Source organism: Protopterus annectens, chromosome 8.part0, assembly GCF_019279795.1.
Source record: "Protopterus annectens isolate FY-2018-M chromosome 8.part0, PAN1.0, whole genome shotgun sequence".
Taxonomy (NCBI): domain Eukaryota; kingdom Metazoa; phylum Chordata; order Ceratodontiformes; family Protopteridae; genus Protopterus; species Protopterus annectens.
Genome location: NC_056741.1, coordinates 799,432,084 through 799,456,503, shown reverse-complemented (window position 1 = coordinate 799,456,503; position 24,420 = coordinate 799,432,084). Strand labels below are relative to the sequence as shown.

Genomic DNA, 24,420 nt, shown 5'->3' with positions numbered 1-24,420 from the left:
AGTTACAACTGAATTTTTTCTTTAAAAAGTAATGTTTGTTCCTTACTTCAGATTTGTTGCCTGTGTTAATGTGCTTGCAGTATTTACACATGTTGCATTTGGACATCCCTGGGAAATTGTGTACTCTGTCCTTTCTAGTCTCTAATACATTTTTGAAGTTACTACCTCTCCTATATGTTATTTTTGGTTTGATACTCACTTTGCCCATAACAGACATCTCAGAACGTAAAAGGTTAAAATGTTTGAGACCATAATCCTGCTAAAATTAAAAGTGGTAATAAAGGTAGTATGTTATTCCTTAACTTCTTTATTATCTAATGAAGGTAACTGGATGTCTACGATAGTTGGTGAATGGTTGACTATATTGTCACCAAGTTCATTATGTATGTCTTTTGCAGTTAGAAAAGGAACATAGAAGCCTACAGATATCTTGTGTTTAACTTCTTCAACTAGGGAGTCTATTAACTATCCTGGGTAGTCCCTTTGAAGAAATAAATTGCTCAAATACTGGCATTCTATGTTAAAATCATCATCCAATGAGACAATTTTTGCTGCTCTTACCAGTTGTCCCTTCACGAATGATCTTTTTTGGTGGTGCGGGTGACAGCTGGAGAAATGCATGAATGAGTTAGAATAGGTCTCTTTTCTATGAATTTTGGCTAAACACCTATTCGAGATCCTGTCTTTTTTAAGATTAATATCTAGATAGTCAATAGATGTCTCATCAAAGTTAAAAGTAAACTTCAAGAAGTCAGAAGATGAGTTGAGGTAATTAACTAGTTCAGTGGCGTGTGTCCGGTTCCCAAGGAATAGAATAAAAGGTAACGAGTGTAGAAAACTATTCTTTGCATAATAACTGGAACCTTGAAGATGTTCTCCCTCTCCCAATATGCCATCACAGAGGTGGCCAGGCTGGCTCCACAGGGTGACCCCATGGCTACTCCGATTTTTTGGAGGTAGAATTCTTTATCAAATGAAAAGTAGTTGTTAGTGAGAATAATGTCCAGTAAAATGTCAACTAAGTATAATTCCAAAGATGTTGCCCCTCTCTCGCTTAACATCGTTAACCCATTCTATTCCTTCCTGGTGTGGAATAGAAGTGTATAAGTCTTTGATGTCTGTTGTTATAAAATTCTGGTCAGTCTTGAAAGTAAACTTGCAAATTTTTTCTAAGAATGTCTAGGAGTCTTTGCATATTTGTTGTTCGTGATGTAGATATTTCTGTAGTATAGAACCTACTACCTTGGCACAAAGGTACATGATAGAGTTACGGGCATTGATTAAAAGTCTCATTTGTGGATTGATGAGGCTTTTATGGATTTTCAGGATTCCAAACATGATCAGAATCTTAGGAAATGGTCTAAATTGATTTTAGCTTCAATGAACAAATCATTCAGGTAGCTTTTGATGCAGTTATAGGCTACATTTAGTTCATTACGAGAAACTTTAGTGTAAGCTTCGCTATGCAGTATGATTTTCATCCGGATCAAATAGTCCGCCTCATCTAGAATCACCAGTCCACCACCTTTGTCAGGTTTGATAGTCCTCACTTCTGATGTTCTCAGCATGTCCAGTGCCTGTCATTCTTCCCTACTGATGTCATTTGTAGGAGTATTGAAAAAAGATTTTTTATGTCTTTGTTGGCCCCTTCATTCTTGTTTAAGGAACGTATATCTAGTTCGCATACGTTCTCAAATAATGATAATGTGGGATGTAGAGGTGGGTTATACATGCTAGAAACCTTACATTTTTTCTGTTCTGTGTTTCCTTTTCCTTGCAAAATTGTTAGGTTTAATTTTCTAACAAAATGTTTAATGTTGAGAAGGGACAAAAGTTTGACCTTTAGATAAAACATTCAAGATCATGGGATCTATAGCAATAGATGAGAAATTGTAAATTTTAAAGTCACCATTCGAGTTTGTCACAATGGTCAGTTGGCAGGATCTTCTTTGAATCACTGTCTCCTTTGGTGGTTCCATTGTTTGTTCCTGGTATATAATTTCATGGGGTGTTGGTGGGAGGTGGGGGGGTTGCCTCCCTGCAAAAAACACTTGCAGTTAACTTTTTCGAAATTTCACAAACTCAGCAAGTCTCCCTATTGATTAGTACATTGCCAATATTCTTTTTTCAGGCATTTTGTGTTTAGAGCAAATATTTTGCACAATTATGCTGTTCAGCACTTGTGGTTTAGATAAGTTTGTATAAGTAAATTATGCATTTGACAAAATGAGCATTCAAGTAATTTATCCACATTTTTATATGTGTGTGTGTGTGTGTGTGTGTGTGTGTGTGTGTGTGTGTGTGTGTGTGTGTGTGTGTGTGTGTGTGTGTGTAAAGCACAACTAATCATAATACACTAAATCAAAAAAGGAAATAATAAAGAAAAACACCAAGGAACTGTTTTTTGCTTGGGGAGCAAGCCCCATGCCACCACAACCTTAAATTTACCAACTATGAGATCATACAACAGTGAGGAAAGGTCAGATTCCCACTCACTCCTATATCAAGATCTCCTACAACAACAAAACACTTGCCAGTTCTAGTACATTTTCTACTGATCACTATGGTCAATAAAGTGAGCCTTCAGTTATTTAATTGGGAGCTGTATGTACGTATGTATATATGTGTGTGTGTGTGTGTGTGTGTGTGTGTGTGTGTGTGTGTGTGTATACTATATATATAATATGTATGTTTGTGAATATGTGTGTGTGTGTGTGTGTGCGCGTGTGTGTGTGCGTGTGTGTCTGTGCGCGTGTGTGTGTGTGTGTGTGTGTGTGTGTGTGTGTGTGTGTGTGTGTGTGTGTGCATAATATGCATGTCTGTGAATATGTGTGGTGTGTGTGTGTGTGTGTGTGTGTGTGTGTGTGTGTGTGTGTATGTGCATGTGTATTTATATATATATATATATTTATATATATATCATCAGGCAGTGCAGTGTTTAACCAGCACTGGTCATTTGTTGGCCATGAACTACATCCAAAGCCTGAAAACTGTTTTCCTTAGGGTGTTCACACTGTCTGCCAGGAACAATTCTTTTACAAAGTCTTGCCTGTATCTAAAGCTGTCACTAAACTCCTGCAGCTGTGTCTTTACTTCTTTTGGAAGTATTTCCTACCATTCCACTTCCTGTAAAAAAGAAAAAAGAAAAGAATGTTTTTCGTCCTCTCTGTAGCCCCCCATCTCCACCTTCACTTGATTATTTTTATTGTTTTACACATGCCTTTTGTGCATCAACCACCTGTGGCTGTATTATTATTAATATTGCTTTTAAAATTAAAAAAAGTATACAGTTCTAAGTATTGCCTTTTGTAGTCTAAAATAACTGTAAGGACTTCTTTTAAGAAGTGGAATTAGGAATTGTTGTGGCTGACTGCTGAAAATGGCTTAATTTCCTGTTTATTAGTGCTATTTGCTACTGTTTTAGATCTTTGTGATATCACTAATTAAAACTGATCATCCTGATGTTCACATTGGGGCAGTCTAGGCCTCATTCTGCTCGAACTCAAAGCACAGCTCTCAAACTTCTAGTTCAAGGATTAGGAACAAAGTAAAGTATAGCTAGGGAGAAAAGCCCCTAAATTTGTGACACTTGCAAATACTGCTGCTACTAACTTAGGTTTCCTCAAGAAATTACTAATTCTATGAAGGATGGAAAAGAATTTGGGACAAAATTAGAGGCGATCCTACAAACTATCGGACAGCTGAGATGTATGTTTCAAAAGAAGACCTCATAGTGTTCTGTGTTGTGGTCAAGGGTTATCACCTTACTATGGCAAGAAAAATGGAGCAACTGTCTAGAGGGAGCTGTATCTGGCAGATGTGCAGCAACATAGCTATCCATGGATGGCATTCTTGTATGGTAGAATTGCCCTTTCACGGTGCATTTTCCTTTTATAATTCCTTATCACTTTGCTCCAGGGCAGAGACATGACTTGCAGTGGCATCACCAGCCACCTGCCTTGAACAGTGTCAGCACAACAGTTCTCGACTCTGAATTCCATAACATGTATCACTGATCCGAAGCACTAACCCCATCCTTCCTTCCATAACTTCTTCTTACCCACCTCACTCTGCTCTCCTGAATTTAGGTTCCAGTATCAGAAATGATAGGTCCAACGTCTTTGTAACTGAGTCCTCCCTTTGAGATATTACTGACGTGTTACTGGTGATCCTTTTTGTCATTTAATTTAATGTGGCCAATAGGATCTTTTGAATCATGTTACTTATTATACAGTGTACCTGTAGCCACTGTCAGCTATTCCTGTCTTACTTCACACCATTAGTGATGATTATATTATTAACTGCTCTATTCAGGAAACCTGTCAGCATGCAGGATGTTCTTGTGATAAAAGTATGTTAAAAGAAACAGGTACACTTTATCTTCTGTGTTATGTAACATTTTTGAAGTTGCTAAGTATTTTGTAGGACTTTTTGCAAACTGTTTTTCTTAGATCAGTGCTATGCCCTTTGCACACCAGCTTTGCCCAAACAGATTTCAGTTTAGCATTTGTTATGTACATGTTTATTTTTGTTTTGTTTTTAACCTGTAGGATCTAACTGGGCTCAGAACATTTATAGAAGAAGTTCTGGAGGATAAGTTACAATCTATATATTAAACAATATGACCACTAGAAAATACAGAAATGCTTATGAGAACACTAGTATGTGGGTGTCATATGCAAAGACCTATACAGCAAAGAGTCAACAACAACAAAGCTATGGCCCAGATGTAACAAAAACATACACTTCATAAATGGAGAGCAAGATGAAACCATAATTCTATACAGGCATGAATAACTGCAAAAGGCAATGACCTCGCAGGATAAAATAGACATATTCTAGCAAGCTACAGGTCACCCTCTATGTCCCTAGAACTCAGCATAGCTTGGGTGAGGTGAGAGGTGCTTCTGCCTAAACTATTTAAGCATTATCTTGACCAATGGATGGGAAATCGGAAATTCACCCTGGGTCTGGCCCCCATGTCTCTGGTAGGCAGAGGCAAATTGTAATGCCCAAAGTAACATACCTCCCAGATAACCTCTAGAAACTTCCTAACATACCCCCTCCTAATAAATGCTCATAATGCATAAGGATACAATTGGGTTGGGTTGCACGGCTAGGGTTATAAAGGTCCTGGTGCTTGTTATCCTAATATATAATTATGGACCTATATTGAAAGCCTTGATAGCTTTTGACAAACCAGTGTATTAAATATTTCTATATCTACAGGTTCAAGCCTACAGAGGAAGCATTGGAGTGACATTTAAATGCTACAAAGGTAGTTAAGAGAACATGGTAGGGTAAGGATAAATATTGGAAAGAAGAGTAAGCGCTCAAGTCAAGAGTGGACTGAGAGAGTAGGAGCAGTTGGGGCTTCCAATCTGTCTGTTTCATGCTGAAGCAGAGGAGAGGGGAATGTGGATAAGGCCAAACAAGCATGGGAGAAGGAAAGAAAGAACCAGATGGGAAGGCAGTCTAACAATTCAGCACACAGGGTTAAAACTCTGAGTCATTGTAAAATTTCATCTTGTATTCTTGGGTTTGATTCCCATTCTCCACTTAAAGATTGTATCACTCTGAGCAAGATTATTAACCAGATAATATTCCCTGGTTGCCCCAAAGGACATATTTGTCACCTTCCCTTGTTATTAAACAAATAAGCTAAAACAAAACCTAAATAAAGTACACAAGTGCCATGAGAAAAGTTATGCAGGTGTGAGTATAAAAATATGTAAATTTGCTAATCAGAGAATGAAGAGATTAGAGGTATGAATAAAGGCAGGGAAGGTGGAAGAAGAGGGAGGCTGTTAAGAATTTAAAGGTATGGTAATAAGCCAGCTCACATGCAAAATAGCTAGCCCATGATTACTATTGAAACAAGAGGATACTTGGGTCATGCAATACACAGTCACATAGCCAGTTGCTGGAAGAGGACTTGACGCATAGCTCTCAACCAGTCAGGGACAAATCTCAACAGAATCAGGGATAAATCCAGAAAAAAGCAGGGACACTTCTAAAGTATTAGCTCTAGTAACTTTAGACATTAGCAGAACAAGATAATGTGAACTGATATACATTTCCTAAAGTAAAATAAGTCTGTAACTCTTAATTATTGTCCTTATTTATTAAGTACAATTCATCACCTTTCCTCCAAAAGGCAGCAATGTTAGGGAGGATTAATAGGGACAGAGCTAAAATTTGAGTCAATATCAGGGACATTCCTGAAAATCAGGGACAGACTGGTATTTTGACTTCTGAAAGACAGAGGCAAGCTATTTCATGATCTGACAGTATACACTGCAAAAGAAGCATTATCATGTCTGTTTATGGAAATGTTTACTTGTACCAGATAAGCATTAGAAAAGAAAAGCTTCCAGGTGGGAACATGCCATTTTAAGACCCTACCTAGAACTGGATAATTGGGAGAATGTAATCACTTAAGTGCCATTAACTTTGGGGAATTTGAGCCAAATAAGTACAAGTAATGTCTAATACTACTGAGAATGCACCAGCATCCCAATGTCTCCTAATATTGAGAATGCGCCAGCATCCTAATGTCTCATAATACTGGGAATGCGCCAGCATCCCAATGCCTCATATTACTGAGAATGCACCAGCATCCCAATGTCTCCTAATATTGAGAATGCGCCAGCATCCCAATGTCTCATAATACTGAGAATGCACCAGCATCCCAATGTCTCCTAATATTGAGAATGCACCAGCATCCCAATGTCTCATAATACTGGGAATGCGCCAGCATCCCAATGCCTCATATTACTGAGAATGCACCAGCATCCCAATGTCTCATAATACTGAGAATGCGCCAGCATCCCGATGTCTCATAATACTGAGAATGCACCAGCATCCCAATGTCTCCTAATACTGAGAATGCGCCAGCAACCCAATGTTTCATAATACTGGGAATGTGCCAGCATCCCAATGCCTCATATTACTGAGAATGCACCAGCATCCCAATGTCTCATAATACTGAGAATGCGCCAGCATCCCGATGTATCATAATACTGAGAATGCGCCAGCATCCCAGTGTCTCATAATACTGGGAATGTGCCAGCATCCCAGTGTCTCATAATGAGAATGCGCCAGCATCCCAATGTCTCATAATACTGGGAATGTGCCAGCATCCCAGTGTCTCATAATACTGGGAATGTGCCAGCATCCCAGTGTCTCATAATACTGGGAATGTGCCAGCATCCCAATGTCTCATAATAATGGGAATGTGTCAGCATATCAATGTCTCATAATACTGAGAATGCGCCAGCATCCCAATGTCTCATAATACTGGGAATGCACCAGCATCCCAATGTCTCATAATACTGGGAATGCACCAGCATCCCAATGCCTCATATTACTGAGAATGCGCCAGCATCCCAATGTCTCATAATACTGAGAATGCGCCAGCATCCCAAAGTCTCATAATACTGAGAATGCGCCAACATCCCGATGTCTCATAATACTGAGAATGCGCCAGCATCCCAGTGTCTCATAATACTGGGAATGTGCCAGCATCCCAGTGTCTCATACTGAGAATGCGCCAGCATCCCAATGTCTCATAATACTGGGAATGTGCCAGCATCCCAGTGTCTCATAATACTGGGAATGTGCCAGCATCCCAGTGTCTCATAATACTGGGAATGCACCAGCATCCCAATGTCTCATAATACTGGGAATGCACCAGCATCCCAATGCCTCATATTACTGAGAATGCACCAGCATCCCAATGTCTCATAATACTGAGAATGCACCAGCATCCCGATGTCTCATAATACTGAGAATGCGCCAGCATCCCAGTGTCTCATAATACTGGGAATGTGCCAGCATCCCAGTGTCTCATACTGAGAATGCGCCAGCATCCCAATGTCTCATAATACTGGGAATGTGCCAGCATCCCAGTGTCTCATAATACTGGGAATGTGCCAGCATCCCAGTGTCTCATAATACTGGGAATGTGATGATAATAACCAGGCTCTCTCACCACGAAGTTGTAAAGTCTCTTAGAAAGTCTGTGGAAGACTCAAGGTTCAAATAAATCAGCGTAAACAAATCGACAAAGCAAAAACAGTAGCTTCACTTTTCCAATAAAGAATCCAGTATATAGACACCAAAGAACTTTTATTGTTGTAAGCGCTTTCGCGTAGTCACCACTACGCTTCATCAGACAGTACACATAACATTTGAAACATCTATTTATACAGAAAAGTAAGAAAAGGCGCCAAATTAAAACAAATAAATTGTTCAATTTTTCAATTAGGTAATTAATTAAGAACTTTAGGTTAGTACACACTACTTAGAAAGAAAAATCTCAAAATTCTAGGGAATGTGCCGGCATCCCAGAGGCAGAATAAAAACTCTTATTCTAAGTTTTCTCTAACTTCATTGAGGTATCAGATTATAGGCTAGTGAAAGTGTCTGAGACATAAAATGTCCACCTTTGAAAAACTGGTAACAAATGTGTCAGATTTTTGTTAAAAATATCATTTCATCTTGCTTGTGCTAATACATTTGTATTGCATGTTAGACGATGTTTAAAATGTATTCTTTTTCTGACAATGCTCTTATTGTAAAATCATATGGTATGCTCAAACAGTAGCCCACACTTGTGGTTTAATTAATTTTTTAAACCTGTGATGTTTCTTACAAGACAAAATAAATAAAGATATGCATACTGTTTGAATCCTTAACATAGTAATGTAATTCAAAGGCATACAAAAAACAAACATACACTTAATCTTTAGCAGCCAACATTGTTGACATTTAATAGCTGAGCTTTTTTAAATTTGCTGTAAAATACGTGACAGACTATAAAAGCATGTAGAATCATTCTACTAAAAATGTTAGAATTAATCTTTTTGCAAATTAAGGATTCTGCCATTGTAAAGGGTGTGCTTTTACTTAAACTTTATGCTTTTCCTAGAAGGTTGTGTGTGACTGTACATGTTGATTAGACTCCTGAAACAGGGAAAACACATGTTACGGATAGCCTTTTATCTTCTATTTTTCCTCCACATGTAGGCATCTGCTAATGTTGAGAAGGCGCTGAGGCAGTTTGGGCAGCTACTTAACAACAAAATTTTCTTGCTTACTTTTATCCACACACTGGAAGTGCAGCGCAGTTTCTCTATGCGTGACAGGGGCAATGTGGCTTCACTTGTCATGGTTGCTCTTCAAGGAAAAATGGAGTATGCCACAGTGGTGCTGAAGCAGCTCCTGTCGAACCTGATTGAAAAGAACCTGGAGAACAAAAATCATCCAAAACTTCTGCTGCGCAGGTATCTGTCTGCCTTGTTTTGTGCCAGTGACTGTTTCATGCTTTTCGGCTAGATCTGTTAAACTTTACATGTTACAGGTTCTGTGTGCATCTTCCAGTATGACAGTGATATCCCTTATTCTGTCCATCTTTCATGTTGTTTCCTTCTTTTGCTTATCAAACCTTTCTTTTCCACAATTTTGGTCAAATTGCACAGTTTGAAACTCCCCTGATTTTAATTTCACCACCAGTTCACTTGTTTATATTGCTGAATAACTGGGCATATCCCTTTTGTTAGTTGGACTGTTAACGTGTTAGTGATGAAATTCCTTTTGGCATATGTCAGATTCTGTTAAGGAGGGCACAGATATGATACAGCAGTTAAAATGAGCAGCAGAGTATAAACAGCCTGAAAATGTTTTCCTTGTTTTGTTGGGTGGCCTGAATTACCACTGATATTGGGCATATGCTTCTGCACAAACAACATGTCTACTGCCTTCTGCAGACAGCTGACAACTGTAGATTTAAGTCATTCCTATTATGATTTTTATTTCAGTAGCTTGCCCACTGGTGATGCAGGCTGTCAGCAAACCCCAATCAATGACATCACATTTGGGAACAATGTGTCTGCAGATGTGTACCAACTCATTTCAGATTCTGTCATGTTCTTATCCTGTTTGTTCCTGTTTACTGTTTCTCTTTCTGTCTGTTGTCCTGTCTCTTCTAAGTCTGCCTTTTTGTGTTCCTCTTTGGTATAGTTCAGATCAATATTGTTATGCTGGCCATACTGAAATTGAATCTGTTTGAAATATTGTCCAAAATATCGGGTTAATTACTGCCAGTTGTTGTTGTTGTGTCTTTCAGCTTTTCCCAGTTAGGGGTCGCCACAGCGGAACTCCGGTCCGCTAATGATTGGCAGTAGATTTTTACGTGCTAAGTTGCCGGCCCTGACGCACAACCTTCAGTGAAGGTATGCCCATTCACGCATGTCTTCACACAGAAGACGCTCTAGCTGAGAATCGAACAGGACAACGTCTTACTGTGAGGCGACAATGCTACCGCAGCACCACCACCGTATTATTGTAAAATTAATAATAACCCTTTTTCACCAATATCTCCAGTCTGAAAAGAAATTTGCAAAATGCCCCTTCTTCTGCCCTGTCCCTCATTCACTATGTAAATTAAATTAAATTAAAAAAAAAGACTCCATCGTGTACCTTTAGATCCAATTCACATTGTGAAGTCTGCACTGTTGTAATGTCGCAACATTTAAAGTGGACGTAACTTGACTTGAATAAACTGAAGCACTGCCCCCTCTGGAGCACTCACTGTGCTATGGCTGTTTGCCTTCTGCAGGGAGACTTTATTCATGTCTTTACTTTTTTAGAGTAATGAAATGTTGCTCTAAAAACTAAAGAAATGAATTGGGAAAGAATGCACCTAGCCCAGTGATCTAGGCCTAGTTTGCCTATGCATAAGACTGGTCCTGCTCAGAGTTCAAAAATGGGTGGCCAGCAGTGAATTATAATAATAGAACCATAGGTTCAAAGAGAAAATAATGCCTTCTAGATACTTCTAGTGTAATCATGTCCCTGTTTTTGGAAAAGTTGTTGACTGTTGTCTACCAGTTGTTGTCATCCTCCTGCCACTGCTGGACATTAGAAAGTTTTTGACACTTGCTACTTTCACAGAGTGATACTTTCATATGTTCACCACTCTGTATGTGAAAAATATGTCCTGTTCTCATTGCCCTTAAGTGATCCTCCCTTACCAAAAACATGTGCACACAGGAACATGGATAGATACACATACACACGCACACACACACACACACACACACACACGCACACACACACACACACACACACACACACACACACACACACACACACACACACATGCACACACACACACACACACACACACACACACACACACACACACACACACACACACACACACATCTATAGACATACTTGTCCATGTGAATCATTTGGGCTGAATTTATTTTTTATTTATTTTTAATTTTATTTAACATTTGTTGACCAAGAAAGTCTGATTAGAGCCTATTTTCCATGGAGGCCTGGGGAGAAAAGTTCCAGGCGCACATGTTTGGAATGAATGAATGTATGATTTTGATGTTTATTGAGTCCAAGGAAGTATTTTAAGCACTTAACCATAATAATGTGTATCCGTTCTGTTTCACCCAAAAAAGCTGCACCCTTTGAAAGATTTAGTCTATATCGATACCCTCACCACGGCAGCTGCACACTACTGGTTAGACCTTTAAATATACTGATGGAGTAATTGATAACATCTCCTTGTAGATCTCACTTTCTGTGTAAAAAGATGTTTTTTTTCCTTTATAAGAAGATATTTAATTTGGTTCTTTTGAATCCATGCTATGATTTTCTGTGTTATTGTCCTTATAAAAATATGTGCCCTTTTTTATTAGTGGACAAATTTTATCCTGTTTGTTGTTGTCTTCTTTTTCTTTTCTCATCACCCTTTCATTTCTCACTGTTCTCATTTAATTTACTCTGCCTCTTCTACTGTCTTTCTCTTCCCCTTCATCTCTCTTGTTTTTCTTCACATTTTCTGCCCCCCCCCCCCACCTTCCACTGCCCCAAGTCTCTCTGTATCACTACTGATTTGCTAGTTACAGAAAACAAGCCATCAGAGTGAAGGATAATAGAGTAAAGCATTTCTGTCTGCTTCAGGTGCTCCTGGGGACAGCTGACATCTCTGCTTATCATCAAGTAAAAAGCATAGTGTGGAAAACCTATTTCTGATTTTCTGTTTTGTCTGACAGGACTGAGTCAGTAGCAGAGAAGATGTTAACAAACTGGTTCACATTTCTGCTGTACAGATTCCTAAAGGTAAGTAATTTTTTTATTTACATACATTTCATGTTTTCTAACACTGAATTCATGCAGGATTTTTGCTGCTGTTTAAGTGAAATATGCACACAGTGTTCTTTTTCAAACCGTGTAGATAATTAAGGATAATATATCAGTAGATATAATTAACAGCTTTACTGACATGCTTCTGTGCTGGGCTGTGCCTTCAGTTAATTTCTGTAGTAGCTTGCAATGACAAATTTCAAAAAAACATCCTTCTTAAAGAGCTAGGGTATTTCAGTCGTGTAACTTTACTGCTACCACAGGAGGTATAAAGTCTGTTTCATACAAATTACAGGGATTGTAAAGTTTCCTGCTACGTATGTTTTATGTATATAGATGTATAAGAAACATGATTTAAAAAGTACTTGAGAGTTCCATTTAAAGCCACGTGGATTAGAGAAATCCGTGGACAGGTAGCTCATGTTAGCCAGCTAACTGACGTAATGACTTAACATCATGTCATATGTATGCAGCATGCCCCCTCCATGAAGTGTCAGATAAGTTGTCACACATGTATTTCCATCAAACTGCATTATGTTCTGTCACACTTTAAAATGTTTAAATTATGTTATGCGTGTGTGCGTGCGCATGCGTGTGTGTGTGTGTGTGTGTGTGTGTGTGTGTGTGTATGTGTGTGCGTGTGTGCGTGCGTGCGTGTGTGTGTGTGTGTGTGTGTGTGTGTGTGTGTGTGTGTGTGTGTGTGTGTGTGTGTGTGTGTGTGTTTGTGTGTTTATGTGTTTATTTGGAGGGGTGAAGTTTAAGCTTCCTGCCCTCCTAAAGAAAATTGCTAAACTAGAAAAGCAGAACCCAGGACTCTATGATAATAGCTTCAGTGTGGGAGTGCAGCTTACTAACTTTAAATATTTAGCCTTATACTAGTAGAATATAGAAACTCTCCTCTTACTGGGATGGATGCCCCCCCCCTGGAAGTGGTGTTACTGTATAAAATGTGGGTGCCACTTAACTGAGTGCTGTGCTTTTGGGAACAACAAACAGGCATACACTAACAGCCTGCTTTAGTCACAGTACTTCAGCAAACTAATAGGTCTGATACTCTTTCAGTTACTCCATGCTTTGGGCAAGAGGGACCTAGTGCCCAAATGTGTATTAAATATTATGTTTCGAATGGTCAGTGATTATAATATTGACACCTTTTGTAATCTAAATGCACAAGTGTAAGATATATCATGTGAAGATTAGGTGATAATCATTTGGATATTTCACCTGTTGACTGCAAGTTATTACTTTTGAGAACTAGACATTATGGAGCCAAATTTTATTTTCAGTTTTGTTTAGATATTATGAGGGTCAGCAAGACTCCTAGCTACCTCTTAAGTGATTTTCTTGTCTTCAGTGTTTATATTTACAGTACTTCAGAAACAGCACAGGTATGAGTCCTTTCTGGTACGTTGGGGGTACCGGGCTTACATACTCAGAAGCTGCTTCGGATTCTTATAGTTGTGTAGTCCAGAGCTGGAGCTAGGTCAGTTAGTGCTTGGGTAGTTCCTGAGTTGTGTCCTTCTCAACCCAAAGTTGAGGACCAAAAAAAATGTATCTTCTCTTAAATAGGTTTAAGTTTATGAGGACCATCAGTAAATCTTAGAGGAGCAAGCCTAAAGCTGTGGGCAAAATCATGGTGCTATGCATAAATCATAGCAATTCAGGGGGATAAGATGCCCCCTTTGTCCCACTGTAATTATGATATTGGTACAATCAGATTATGAAACTTCATTCTAGTATCAGCAAAGTTTGGCTTCAGGAAAAAAAAATGGATCGGGGCTATCCAGTGTTTCTATGCTAGTGATAAAAAATTGCCATCTTCCAGCCCCCAATAAACTAATAAATAAAAGTTACGTTAGTATTTTTATTACCACATAAACTGTACTGGGAAATGCCATGTCAGCATACCTCTCAACCTGGAAACATCAAAAATCTGGACAAGGTCCATGAAAAATAGGTACAAATCTGTACAGTGATTAACATCAAATTTGCATACATAATTACGTAACCCTGCCCACTCCAATGGAATTGTGGGATACCAACTTTCAAATGCAAACTGAAGAATATGGTACCAGAGTCCCCCTGCAGCCATTCCAATGTCCCATTACCTGTTTATTTTGCCTCACTTACCATAAACACTAATGTGTACATACTGCTTTACTTCTACAGTGATCATTTGGATTTTATTTTTACATTTTATAGCACAATGCACAAACACTAGTAAACATCTGCTAAACAACAAAGCTGCTAAACAAAGCAATACTGTCTCACAATAAAATTGGCTTGGCATTAAAACGTCTCTGCCCTTGAAACTCACATTCAGTGAAACAGCATTGAAACATACATGTGTTCTTTGATACACATTCCTGACTTTAATAAATTATATTCCTTGTATAATACAGCACACTTGTTAGACAGAGTGCATTGTACATTTATTGTCTGAACAGTTTTCCAGTAGGCAATGAAACAAAATGCATGAACCAATAGTTATCACTTCTCACCATAGCTCTGAACCTCTTAGCACAAAAAACCTGGACAAAGCCAATAATGGGGGAATACAGCCCCAAAAATGGACAAATTTCAAATACTGATCTTATAAACTTAGAAAATTGCTAGAATAAAAGGTATTTGTGTTAGCATTTATTTTCTGAATAATACGAGGTCTGAAATTCAAATGTCTGCCATTATTTAGTGAAGTGAATCCTTCAGTGAGTTGCCACAATCCTGAAAAGCAATACTGATGTTATAAACTTAGAAAATTGCAATAATAAAAGATTTTGTGTTACCATTTATTTTCTGAAGAATATGAAGCCTGCAATTCAAATCCCTGTCATTATTTAGTGAATTAAACCCTTTAGTGATTTGCCACAAAAAATCCTCAAAACCACAAAATTTATGAGGAACAGGTGGTGGCTAGGGACTTTAAGCTCTTTTTTACCTTGTACCCAAGCTACAGGGTTTGAGCCTGAGTACCTCTAGCCACCAGGTGTATTAAATTGGGGGCATTTTCACACACACACACACACACACACACACACACACACACACACACACACACACACACACACACACACACACACAAACACACACACACACTCTCTCCTGGATGAATTGAATATGTTAAGAAAAACATGTTTCCTACTCGTTTGTTGTTCACCCTGGACTTCCCGGTTCCCACTCATCATTGTCGCAGAATAGATCCATATTTGAAAATGAAAGCTGTTTCCCCGCTTGCACGTACATGCATTCAAAGTCTGGAAATGGCATGATGGCTTGTACATCCATTCAAAGTCTGAAAATGTGTGCACTGAGCCCTTGAGCTGGATTCCAAAAGGCTGGTAGCCCTGACAGAGCTGACGTCATTGTGCATGTGATGACGTCAGCTCAAAACTGGGAAAAAAATAAAAATAAGAAAAGCTGGGAGAAAAGTCGGAAATGAAGGAGTAGCACCCCATTATTTTGACCCCAAAACTCAATGAAAACCGAGTAATTCTGTACAGTTGGGAGGTATGCATGTCAGTTGTTGGCCTAACCAATGTGTAATTTCAGCATTTTTGAGTTGTATACTATAATTTGTGTAGTATATTTATAATTTCAGCTTTAGCACTTTGGAATTATGTATTATCATGTAGCTGTATTTTAACAGAGTTACAAATTAAACAAAACAATGCATATTCCATAAAATTCCAACCAGCTGCAAAAATGGCACATGGGATGCTACTTAATTCAAACTGGTCGCACTTAATAAACACACTTGAAATACACTATAAAGATTTAATACATTAAATGTACATGTACTAGCATTTGGACTGACCTCTAACTGCAGTCCTTTATCAGGCATCATACAATGTCTCCAAGGGGGAGACGCATTTGCCGTGCACATTTCATACTGGACTGTCTAGAATGGCATAAGTGACAGCCATTAGCACAACATCAGCTCTAGAATTAGCCCTGAATATTAGCACAGAGTAAAAGAAAGCAAAATATGAAAATGGGAACTTATCAAAAAAGATCAAAACTGAATCACTTGCCATCTGTCATGTTTATATTCTTTCCATGTTCTGTGGAAGTATTGCTACCTACAGGTAAAGTTGGAAAGAAGGTGTAACTGGACTAAAGACTGCTGTAAAGTGAAGCACTTTAAATTTCAAATTAAAGTTTTATTTATTTTTGTGGTCTTATCCTATTCCTGTTTTGCTTCTGTAAACAAAGATGCATGTGTCTATTTTTCACATGATGCATAACATTCCAGTGTCTGAGGCAGTCATGGACCATTAATTCTCATAGTTTACATACTCATTCTAAGATTATGAGGCTTTTCTCCCATTACAGCAATGTTTCCATTTCAGACATTAACTTTAGTGGTGTACTACTTAGAAATGACATGAACCAGACCAGCTGGTTCATTGGTACAGACACCTGAAAATTAAGTTTATTAGGCCCAGCTGGTTGTGTGTTACCATGGTTTGTAAGATGTTTTACAGGCAAGCCAATTCACTACTATAGCAGTTCAAACCAGTATTTTACAGGTTCGCTGCTTTACTGGTACAGCCATTAAAATGTAATGTAATAGGCCAACGTTTTCATAGAACACCAGTTCAAAAGCTACATTCACTAGGCCTTTCAGTTACTGATGCAGTACTTTTAAAATTACATTTAACAGGCCAGCTGGTCGTATGGTATGTGGGTGTGAAAGCTGCATTACACAGACAGGCTAAATCAGTACTGGAATACCTCAAAATAGCTTTTTGCAGACCAGATGGTTTAGTGATAGTCTTTTAGACTGAGATGTACGAGTAGTTATCCAGCTGCTGTTCAGAAATTCAGAAAACCATTCACTTTAGTGATAGAGTACTTTTAAAATTGCATGGTACAAGCCAGCTTGTTCACTGTTGTTGTATTTCTGTCAGTATTCCTCTCTCTCTTCCTTACTGGGGTAGACTTTGTGCTCCTTCAAGACTATTTGCCCCATGTCTTCCTACTCTGCAGCTTTTTAGTTTAGTATCATGAGCTATTTACCAGTACCACTTGACTGTTTGTCTGAAAAAACACATGCTCTCCATTTTTTTGACGTCATGATATAAGGAGAAAAGCAGATCACACAGTATTCAACAATATAACTGCCTGAATGTCATTTAAGGTGTCTTTGGGCAGTGGCTTATTTCCAGGGATGGAATAATCATCTTCTGAAACAATGGCAAAGGCAGTTATATTGTCGTCATTTATAAGAAGCATAGCAAATATGTTTTAAACATGATATTATGTTCAAAAGCGTTACATTTTATCTGAAAATGAGATGCATTCTACAGATGTTTCTTACTTATGGAACATAAACCATTTCACGAACCTTACCCTTTCTAGCTCATATTGCCTTAGTGCTTCTGCCTAAAGAATCTGAAATCTTTAGGTTGTTTCCCCTGCTGTGTACATCAAAATTAGGTGGGCTTTCAGATACGTACTCTTTCCTAGATCATTTGTTCCCTCGCTGTAAACAGTGTACATAAAAAACATGCATATTACTTCACACATCCATCAGCCCTTTAGATAGCCCATACACAAACACATACACACGTCCATATATTCATCGGACACTTTCCACTCAAGCTAGTGTGCCAAAATTAGCTGAAAGCATGCCAGAGACTGCGATCCATTTGCAATGTGGATACAGACAACATAGGCATTTTTGAATGGGACTTGGAGTGAAACATAGCCAGCCAGATCATCTGCTAAGAATCTAGTAGGGCAAAGTCAATTTGTGCTTAAATGCTTGCCAGTTTTGGCATTAGAAATGCAGTAAGGCAAGTAGGGGCTATTGTTTACCTGGTGTGGTCCTCAGATCAGACACCCCTCAAATGTAAGTTCAAAAAATCTCCTCTTCTCAGACTTGAGAAACAAACAAACAGAAAATAAAGACTATGTTCTCTTTTTAAACTGTAGAAGAATGCTTGCTACAAACACAAGCAGTTGCTACACTTTATGCCACACCCAGAGCAATACAGTGTTTCTATTCTGACTGTAAATGCAATACCATGAATTTCAGTAATACACTGATGATCGATCGGAGTCTGATGACCATGCCCCCTAACACTTTGCACAAATGGGAATCTGAGATCCTTATACAAAGTGGAGTCAGACTCTCAAAAGAATGAATTATTATTGATGATGCTGAGATTTGGGCAATTTTTGTACTGCCAGTAATCCACATTCAGATAATGAGCCACGATACTGAAGAACTGGCTAGGGTGGATGGTATGCGTGGCTGATACTGGCATACCCATAAAGGTATGGGGACTAAGCTATGGGAGCAACTCCTAATGGAAGCCAGGAGATGATCTAAAATGAACTCCTAATATGGGTATCAGGAATATAGTAATCTCACACAAGCACATGTATGGTGCACAAAATGTCTCATAGGATACCTTGCTTGTAGTGGTCCAGCTGTCGGTGGAGAAGATTTGAAAGGGACAGTCAAAATAAATAAAAAAAAAAAATATATATATATATATATATATATTGCTGTGGTCAAGTCAGGAGGTAACAGTTACTCGTACATTGAATCAATACCTCCTAAAGTGACTTCCAAGCCACGACAGTAGGTAACCTAAATAGTAATGGATGTGAAGCACATTGCCAACAAAATATAAGAAAATATTTTTATTATTTGTTAAGTGCTTTTGTCCACTCAGTGACTTCATCAAAACAAATTAGATAAATTAATTACACATTTTATAACAGCAGCTACAGCCCCATTGGTCCATCTCCACAATAGTCTACTCCATCATTTTATCCACTACAAACAAAAACTTATTACGATATATATAATCAAATGTTAATGTTAAAACTATATTGCATAAAATTAATTTTGGTTATAGCAGAGTAAATGATGTAGTAGATGAACGTGCTTAATAAATAATAATAATAATATTTTTTTGTATTTTGTTGGCAATGTGATTTGCATACATTACTATTTTGGTTACCCAATTGTTGTGGCCTGGAAGTTGCTTTAGGAAGTGTTAATTTGATTTATGGTCAAAACAAATCCCATCTCTAGTGTGTCTGTGGTAGCCACGTCTCAAAGTACAAGAACTACATGGAGAGACACTGGATCTAAGCAGAACATTACAGTCCACAAAAAATATTTAAAAAAGGGAAAAAAAAGTTGCACAAACATGGATAAAACAATAAATGTTCCTTGACTTCTTGACATTCAATGAGAAGCTATTCAGTTCAAAATAACACAAACGAATGCAGTAGTCCTGGCATCAAATAGCTAAAAGCAAGACAGATATATTTTAGTTAGCAACTAATAAAACATTGATCCATTAAGGAAGGAATTCAAGTCTGTGTCACTGAAATGGGTTTCTGTGACTCTTGAATGGACAGTATTGAGTAAATCTTGTCTTATGATCAGACAAAATTATAAGTGAAAGTTAAGATATTGATGCACTGTAGTACAGCATGATAGCATTCACTGTGAGGAATGAGCACTTTTGTCTGAAACAAGTTTGTCTTTTGTAACCCAGCTGGAATAAAAGCTGGACTCTACAATTTACTTGTGTGCTAGTTGTGTTTTTCTTCATGTAATGTATTGTGTGCACTGTGTTTTTGGTACTTGTGCACCTGTTGTGTTTTCAGGATGTATGTGTGGTATGTCTATATACGTATTAACAGAAAGAAGCTTTTGCTAATGTCTGTAGCTCTCTCCAGAACCTGCTACCTGCCACTCTGTCTTTAAATATATATGTAGGGGTTTTTAAAATATATTTGAATATACATTTTTACAAATATTTTACCAAAGATGCTACCTTGTTGAGAACTGAATACCTTTGCAGAAGAAATACAACCTGAAATTACTGCACACTGAGGGATATTCTGGACTGTTTTCTTTTCCTTCACCAGTCAGGTTCTCCTCTTTTATTTTCTTTCTTCACTATGCCCACATTGATGTCCCCTGCTCCTGTACACATGAACATAATTGCATGGTTATGTACAGAATCACCAGGTGGTCTTCTTCTTCTAAATGCATGCTACCAAGCTGTCTCCCACTATAGTTGCTCAGGGTCCAGTCCTACAGCAGGATCTAGCAGATTTATTTTCCTTAAGATCCTAATCTGCTAAAGTCCAATTCTGCTCCTTGGTTAGGGAGTCGGTGCTGTGAAGCTGCCCTCTGGTGGGATTAGGAGGTATAGCCCAAACTAATCCTATAGAATATTTTTATGGGCCATTGTAAGGTGCCCCAGGTGGACTGAATGGGGATAGAAATGTGCATGGCCTGTTACGTTTAAAACATGATATACACACTCCCTTCCTTGCCCCTAGAATTAAGTTGCATGCAGAAAAAAAAAAAAGAAAAAAAAAAAAAACATTTGAACTTCAGAATAGTGGGCTTCTTACCATTGTTCCCAATCTATTTTTTAGTTTGCTACTAATGCTGGAGGTTTGTAATTTCTGCCTCCAATATAACTAACCTGTTATATATATATATATATATATATATATATATATATATATATATATATGCAACCCTTTGACAGCCATCTTTCAAAAAAAGGCTAAAATATTTTCAGTGTTTACCAGTAGGCATGCACAGGTCATGAGATAATTCTGGGATAAGCAAGGAGGTAGCAAGCAGGAGGAATGTTGAAATTATGCTACAAACTGTTGAGATTCTCATCTTGTGTATAAGTAATCATTCTGAGTCTATCTAATGCCAGAAAAAATAACTAAAAAAAGCAAAGAAAAGGAAACTGAACCAAAACAATGGTTAGTCATACCAGGCAGGAAGCGGAACAGAAACAAAGAAGTTCAAAAGTTCATAAATCTCACAGTACCTCAGTTTCAAAATGTCTTTTCTAGACATGAATGTTAAAACATGAGACTGATGGTTTGTGCCATGTGGCTGTTTCTCAAAAAGGAAGCAGTTTTGATCTTAGCAGATGTCATGAATAAGCCCACGTAGCAGTCAAAAAGAGAGAAAACACGAAGGGTAAAGTACCTCCCAAACAAAAACTTGAAATCCAAAAACTATAGAGTGGTGGTACAACATGACAATTGAAGCCAACTGGATAAAAGGCTTTTATTGTAGTAACATCCAAAATAACATCGAAAGTAAGCGCTTTCGTGTTATAACTAACGCTTCATCAGACTTTACATTCTACATTCAAAATTTCATTTAAATACACTTAATCTATTTGAATTGACCAATGAAAAGCATGTTGCAGATTTAAAGAAACATCAAATTCTGGCTCATATTCCTAGCTATCGGGGTATAGAAAACATAAATTATATACTTTTCCATTTAGACCTACAAAAAATACATTGTGTATATGTTCAATCGCATGCTTAAATATATATCTAGAATAAAAAAAATATATATATATATATAAATAGAGAAATATATTAAAACATATAAAAAAATCTCATATAAAAACTTCTTTAATAAAAAATCCATATTTAAATAGGGGAGTAGCTTAAAAAACCATTATAGAACTCAACTAATGTTTCAAAGAACGGTCCTTTAGGAAAGGTTTCAAGGAAACCTTCTCATTCAGTCCGTGTCCTTTATCAGCTTGCAGTTTGATTATCCATTTTCCTTCTTGTTTCTCTGTAAAATTCCTAACATCACCTAACCTGATGGTAGGACATATCAATTGCAATACAAGAAACTTAAAGGTATGTGTACTGTCATTATTTAATACATGCTTGGCTAATGCGTTTGTATCATCTTCACTGTTGATGGCATATATATGCTCTCGGACCCTCTCTCTGAGGGTCCTATTGGTTTTCCCTACATAAAAACACTTACATTTCTGACACATAGCTAAGTACACTAGATTTCTCGACTTGCAATCTGTATAGTGATGAAAATTATATGTGTCCCCTGTATCCGAGTGTATAAAACTATTATCATTCAACATATCAGTGCATTGATTACAAGTACGACATGCTAGTGTTCCTTTTCTCATGGAGCGTGTATTATCACTTTTCCTGCTTTCATAACACAAGAGTCTTTTTAAGGATTTGGTATTGTTGTAGCTCATCTGGGGTACTTCTCCAGCTATTTCCTTGATCTTCTCATCTAAGCGTAGCACATTCCAATGTTTCTTAATAATATCTGTTACCTTTTTGCTATTATTAGCATATGGGACTACTACTTTAGTTTTCCAGTTTGGTGTTTTATTTACATGTCTATCTGTTCTATCTTTACTGATATATGGTTTCCCAATGGTTGCTCTTACTAATTAGTTTATTGGTGAAAAATCCCTACTATGATATCCCCTATTAATGAATTCTTTCTTAACTACATCTCAAGCTATTTCAAAAGTTTGATCTTCACTAGTTAGCCGTGATGTTCTCAAAATCTGATTTTTAACTATATTCTTATGTATGTGTGGGGGGTAAATACTGTTCCTATGCAGGAGAGCATTTCTCCTGCATGGTTTCCTGTATACTTCTGTTGTTACTCTCCCATTGCCTTTCTCAATCCATACATCTAAGAATTCAATTTCATGAGTTGAATATTTTTCAGTGAAGCGTAAAAATGATGTAGTCCCATTAATATACTGTATAAATTCCTGAAGTATATCTAGGGGTCCTTTCCATAGAAGAAAAATATCATCCACAAAATGTTTATAGAATATTATATGTTCAGAGAAGTGTAAATGTTCAAGGATGTAGGTGGTTTTCCAATATGCCAAGACTAAGTTTGCATATGAATTGGCACATGGGGTCCCCATAGCTACCCCTGTGACTTGTAAGTAGTACTTTTCATCATAACTAAATACATTGTTAGATATAATCAGATCCATCAACATTGCACATCTAACTGTCTGTTCCCTGTTCATCCCCTTTTTTATCAAAAACAGTCTTAAGTACTCTACCCCTACATCATTAGGAATACTGCTGAATAATGAGGTATCCAATGTAACCATATAATCAATGACTTTACTCAATTCAGAGTCATTATAGTAGGCTAACGTTTCTAATAATTGCTACGTGTCTCTAATAATAGACGTAGTTGACTCTACTATAGGTTTTAATAGCTTCTCTACATATATAGATATTGACTCCATCATCCAACCTTGGCTAGATACAATGGGTCTACACTGGGGATTAATCAAAGTTTTATGGATCTTGGGAAGACCTCTAAAAGTAGGAACCAGTGGTTTCTCAACAGAGAAATAATTGTATAACCTAACATTACAAGCCTTGTACTAAAACTTTATAGATAGAATAGTGGTGTATAAGATAGGTAGGTGTAATTTAAGAAATGCAATAACGTGAGGTATTAGAAGGGGGTAAGCAATACAGTGAGGTATAAGAAAGGTGATGAAAGGTGTTGGGAGTTATGTCCCAGATGAGGAGCAGGGACATAGCTAGGAGGCAGAGAGGAAATCTTTTAGTAATGATTTGAAAAGATGAAGCTGTGTGATAGACCTGATTGATATAGGATTTGTATGTCCCAAAAGTGTAAATATGCTGTGTGTGTGTGTGTACGCGAGCATGTGACAATGTACTTGTGTGTATGTTGTCAGCATGTGTGTTGAGTGGCAGCGGTGAGGGTATAATGAGTATCGAATACTATAGAACGTTTACAAGAGGAAAACTATCAAATATGGATTAAATTAATATCTGTGCAAAATGAGAGGTAGATAACATTTCCACCAGTCTGGAATCCTAGTTGCTTGAAATGTGTTGCTCAAATAAAAGAGAGTATATGCCATGCCTTAATCTATAATATCATGTCGAAATGTTGATTTTGTAGCTGGCAACGTGACAAGCATCAGTTTGGGAAATCCCTTGAAATTAATTATGGATTGTTCTTTTCTGTGGAAGAGTATTAAAAATAAACAAGGCAAAAAAAAATTGAAAAACACACCCAAAGCTGAAGGTAGCTGGAATAAATGCGGCCAATCCAGATGAATAAAATCCAAAGCTTTTATTGTAGATAAGTGAGCACTTTCGCAATGATCAACATTGCTTCCTCAGACAACATATCCTCAAACAACTGCCCTATATATACATATGACAAAATTTAAAATAACCAATCAGTTCTCAGAACAAATTAAGCATCAGTCATCCCATCCTAAAGGTACAGATACATAAAAAAATGTAGTGTTGCCGGAGGTAATAAAACATTCACAGTGTACTAAATGTAATATAATAGTTCATACAGTGGCCAAATAAAAACATAACATAAAATGAAATATTTATTCCAACTTTCTAACATTAGGTGATAACATAAAGGAAAGG

At 37.5% G+C, this 24,420-nt stretch overlaps 1 protein-coding gene across 1 annotated transcript in view; it reads left to right on the top strand.

Moving 5' to 3' along the window:
- PLXNA3 (plexin A3) overlaps positions 1 to 24,420 on the top strand; it is a 1,436,523-nt gene that overhangs the window by 1,326,881 nt on the left and 85,222 nt on the right. The window contains exons 22-23 of the mRNA XM_044080266.1: positions 9,031 to 9,287; positions 12,078 to 12,144. Coding sequence (XP_043936201.1) covers positions 9,031 to 9,287; positions 12,078 to 12,144 — 324 coding nt within the window. The remainder of the gene's footprint in view (positions 1 to 9,030; positions 9,288 to 12,077; positions 12,145 to 24,420) is intronic.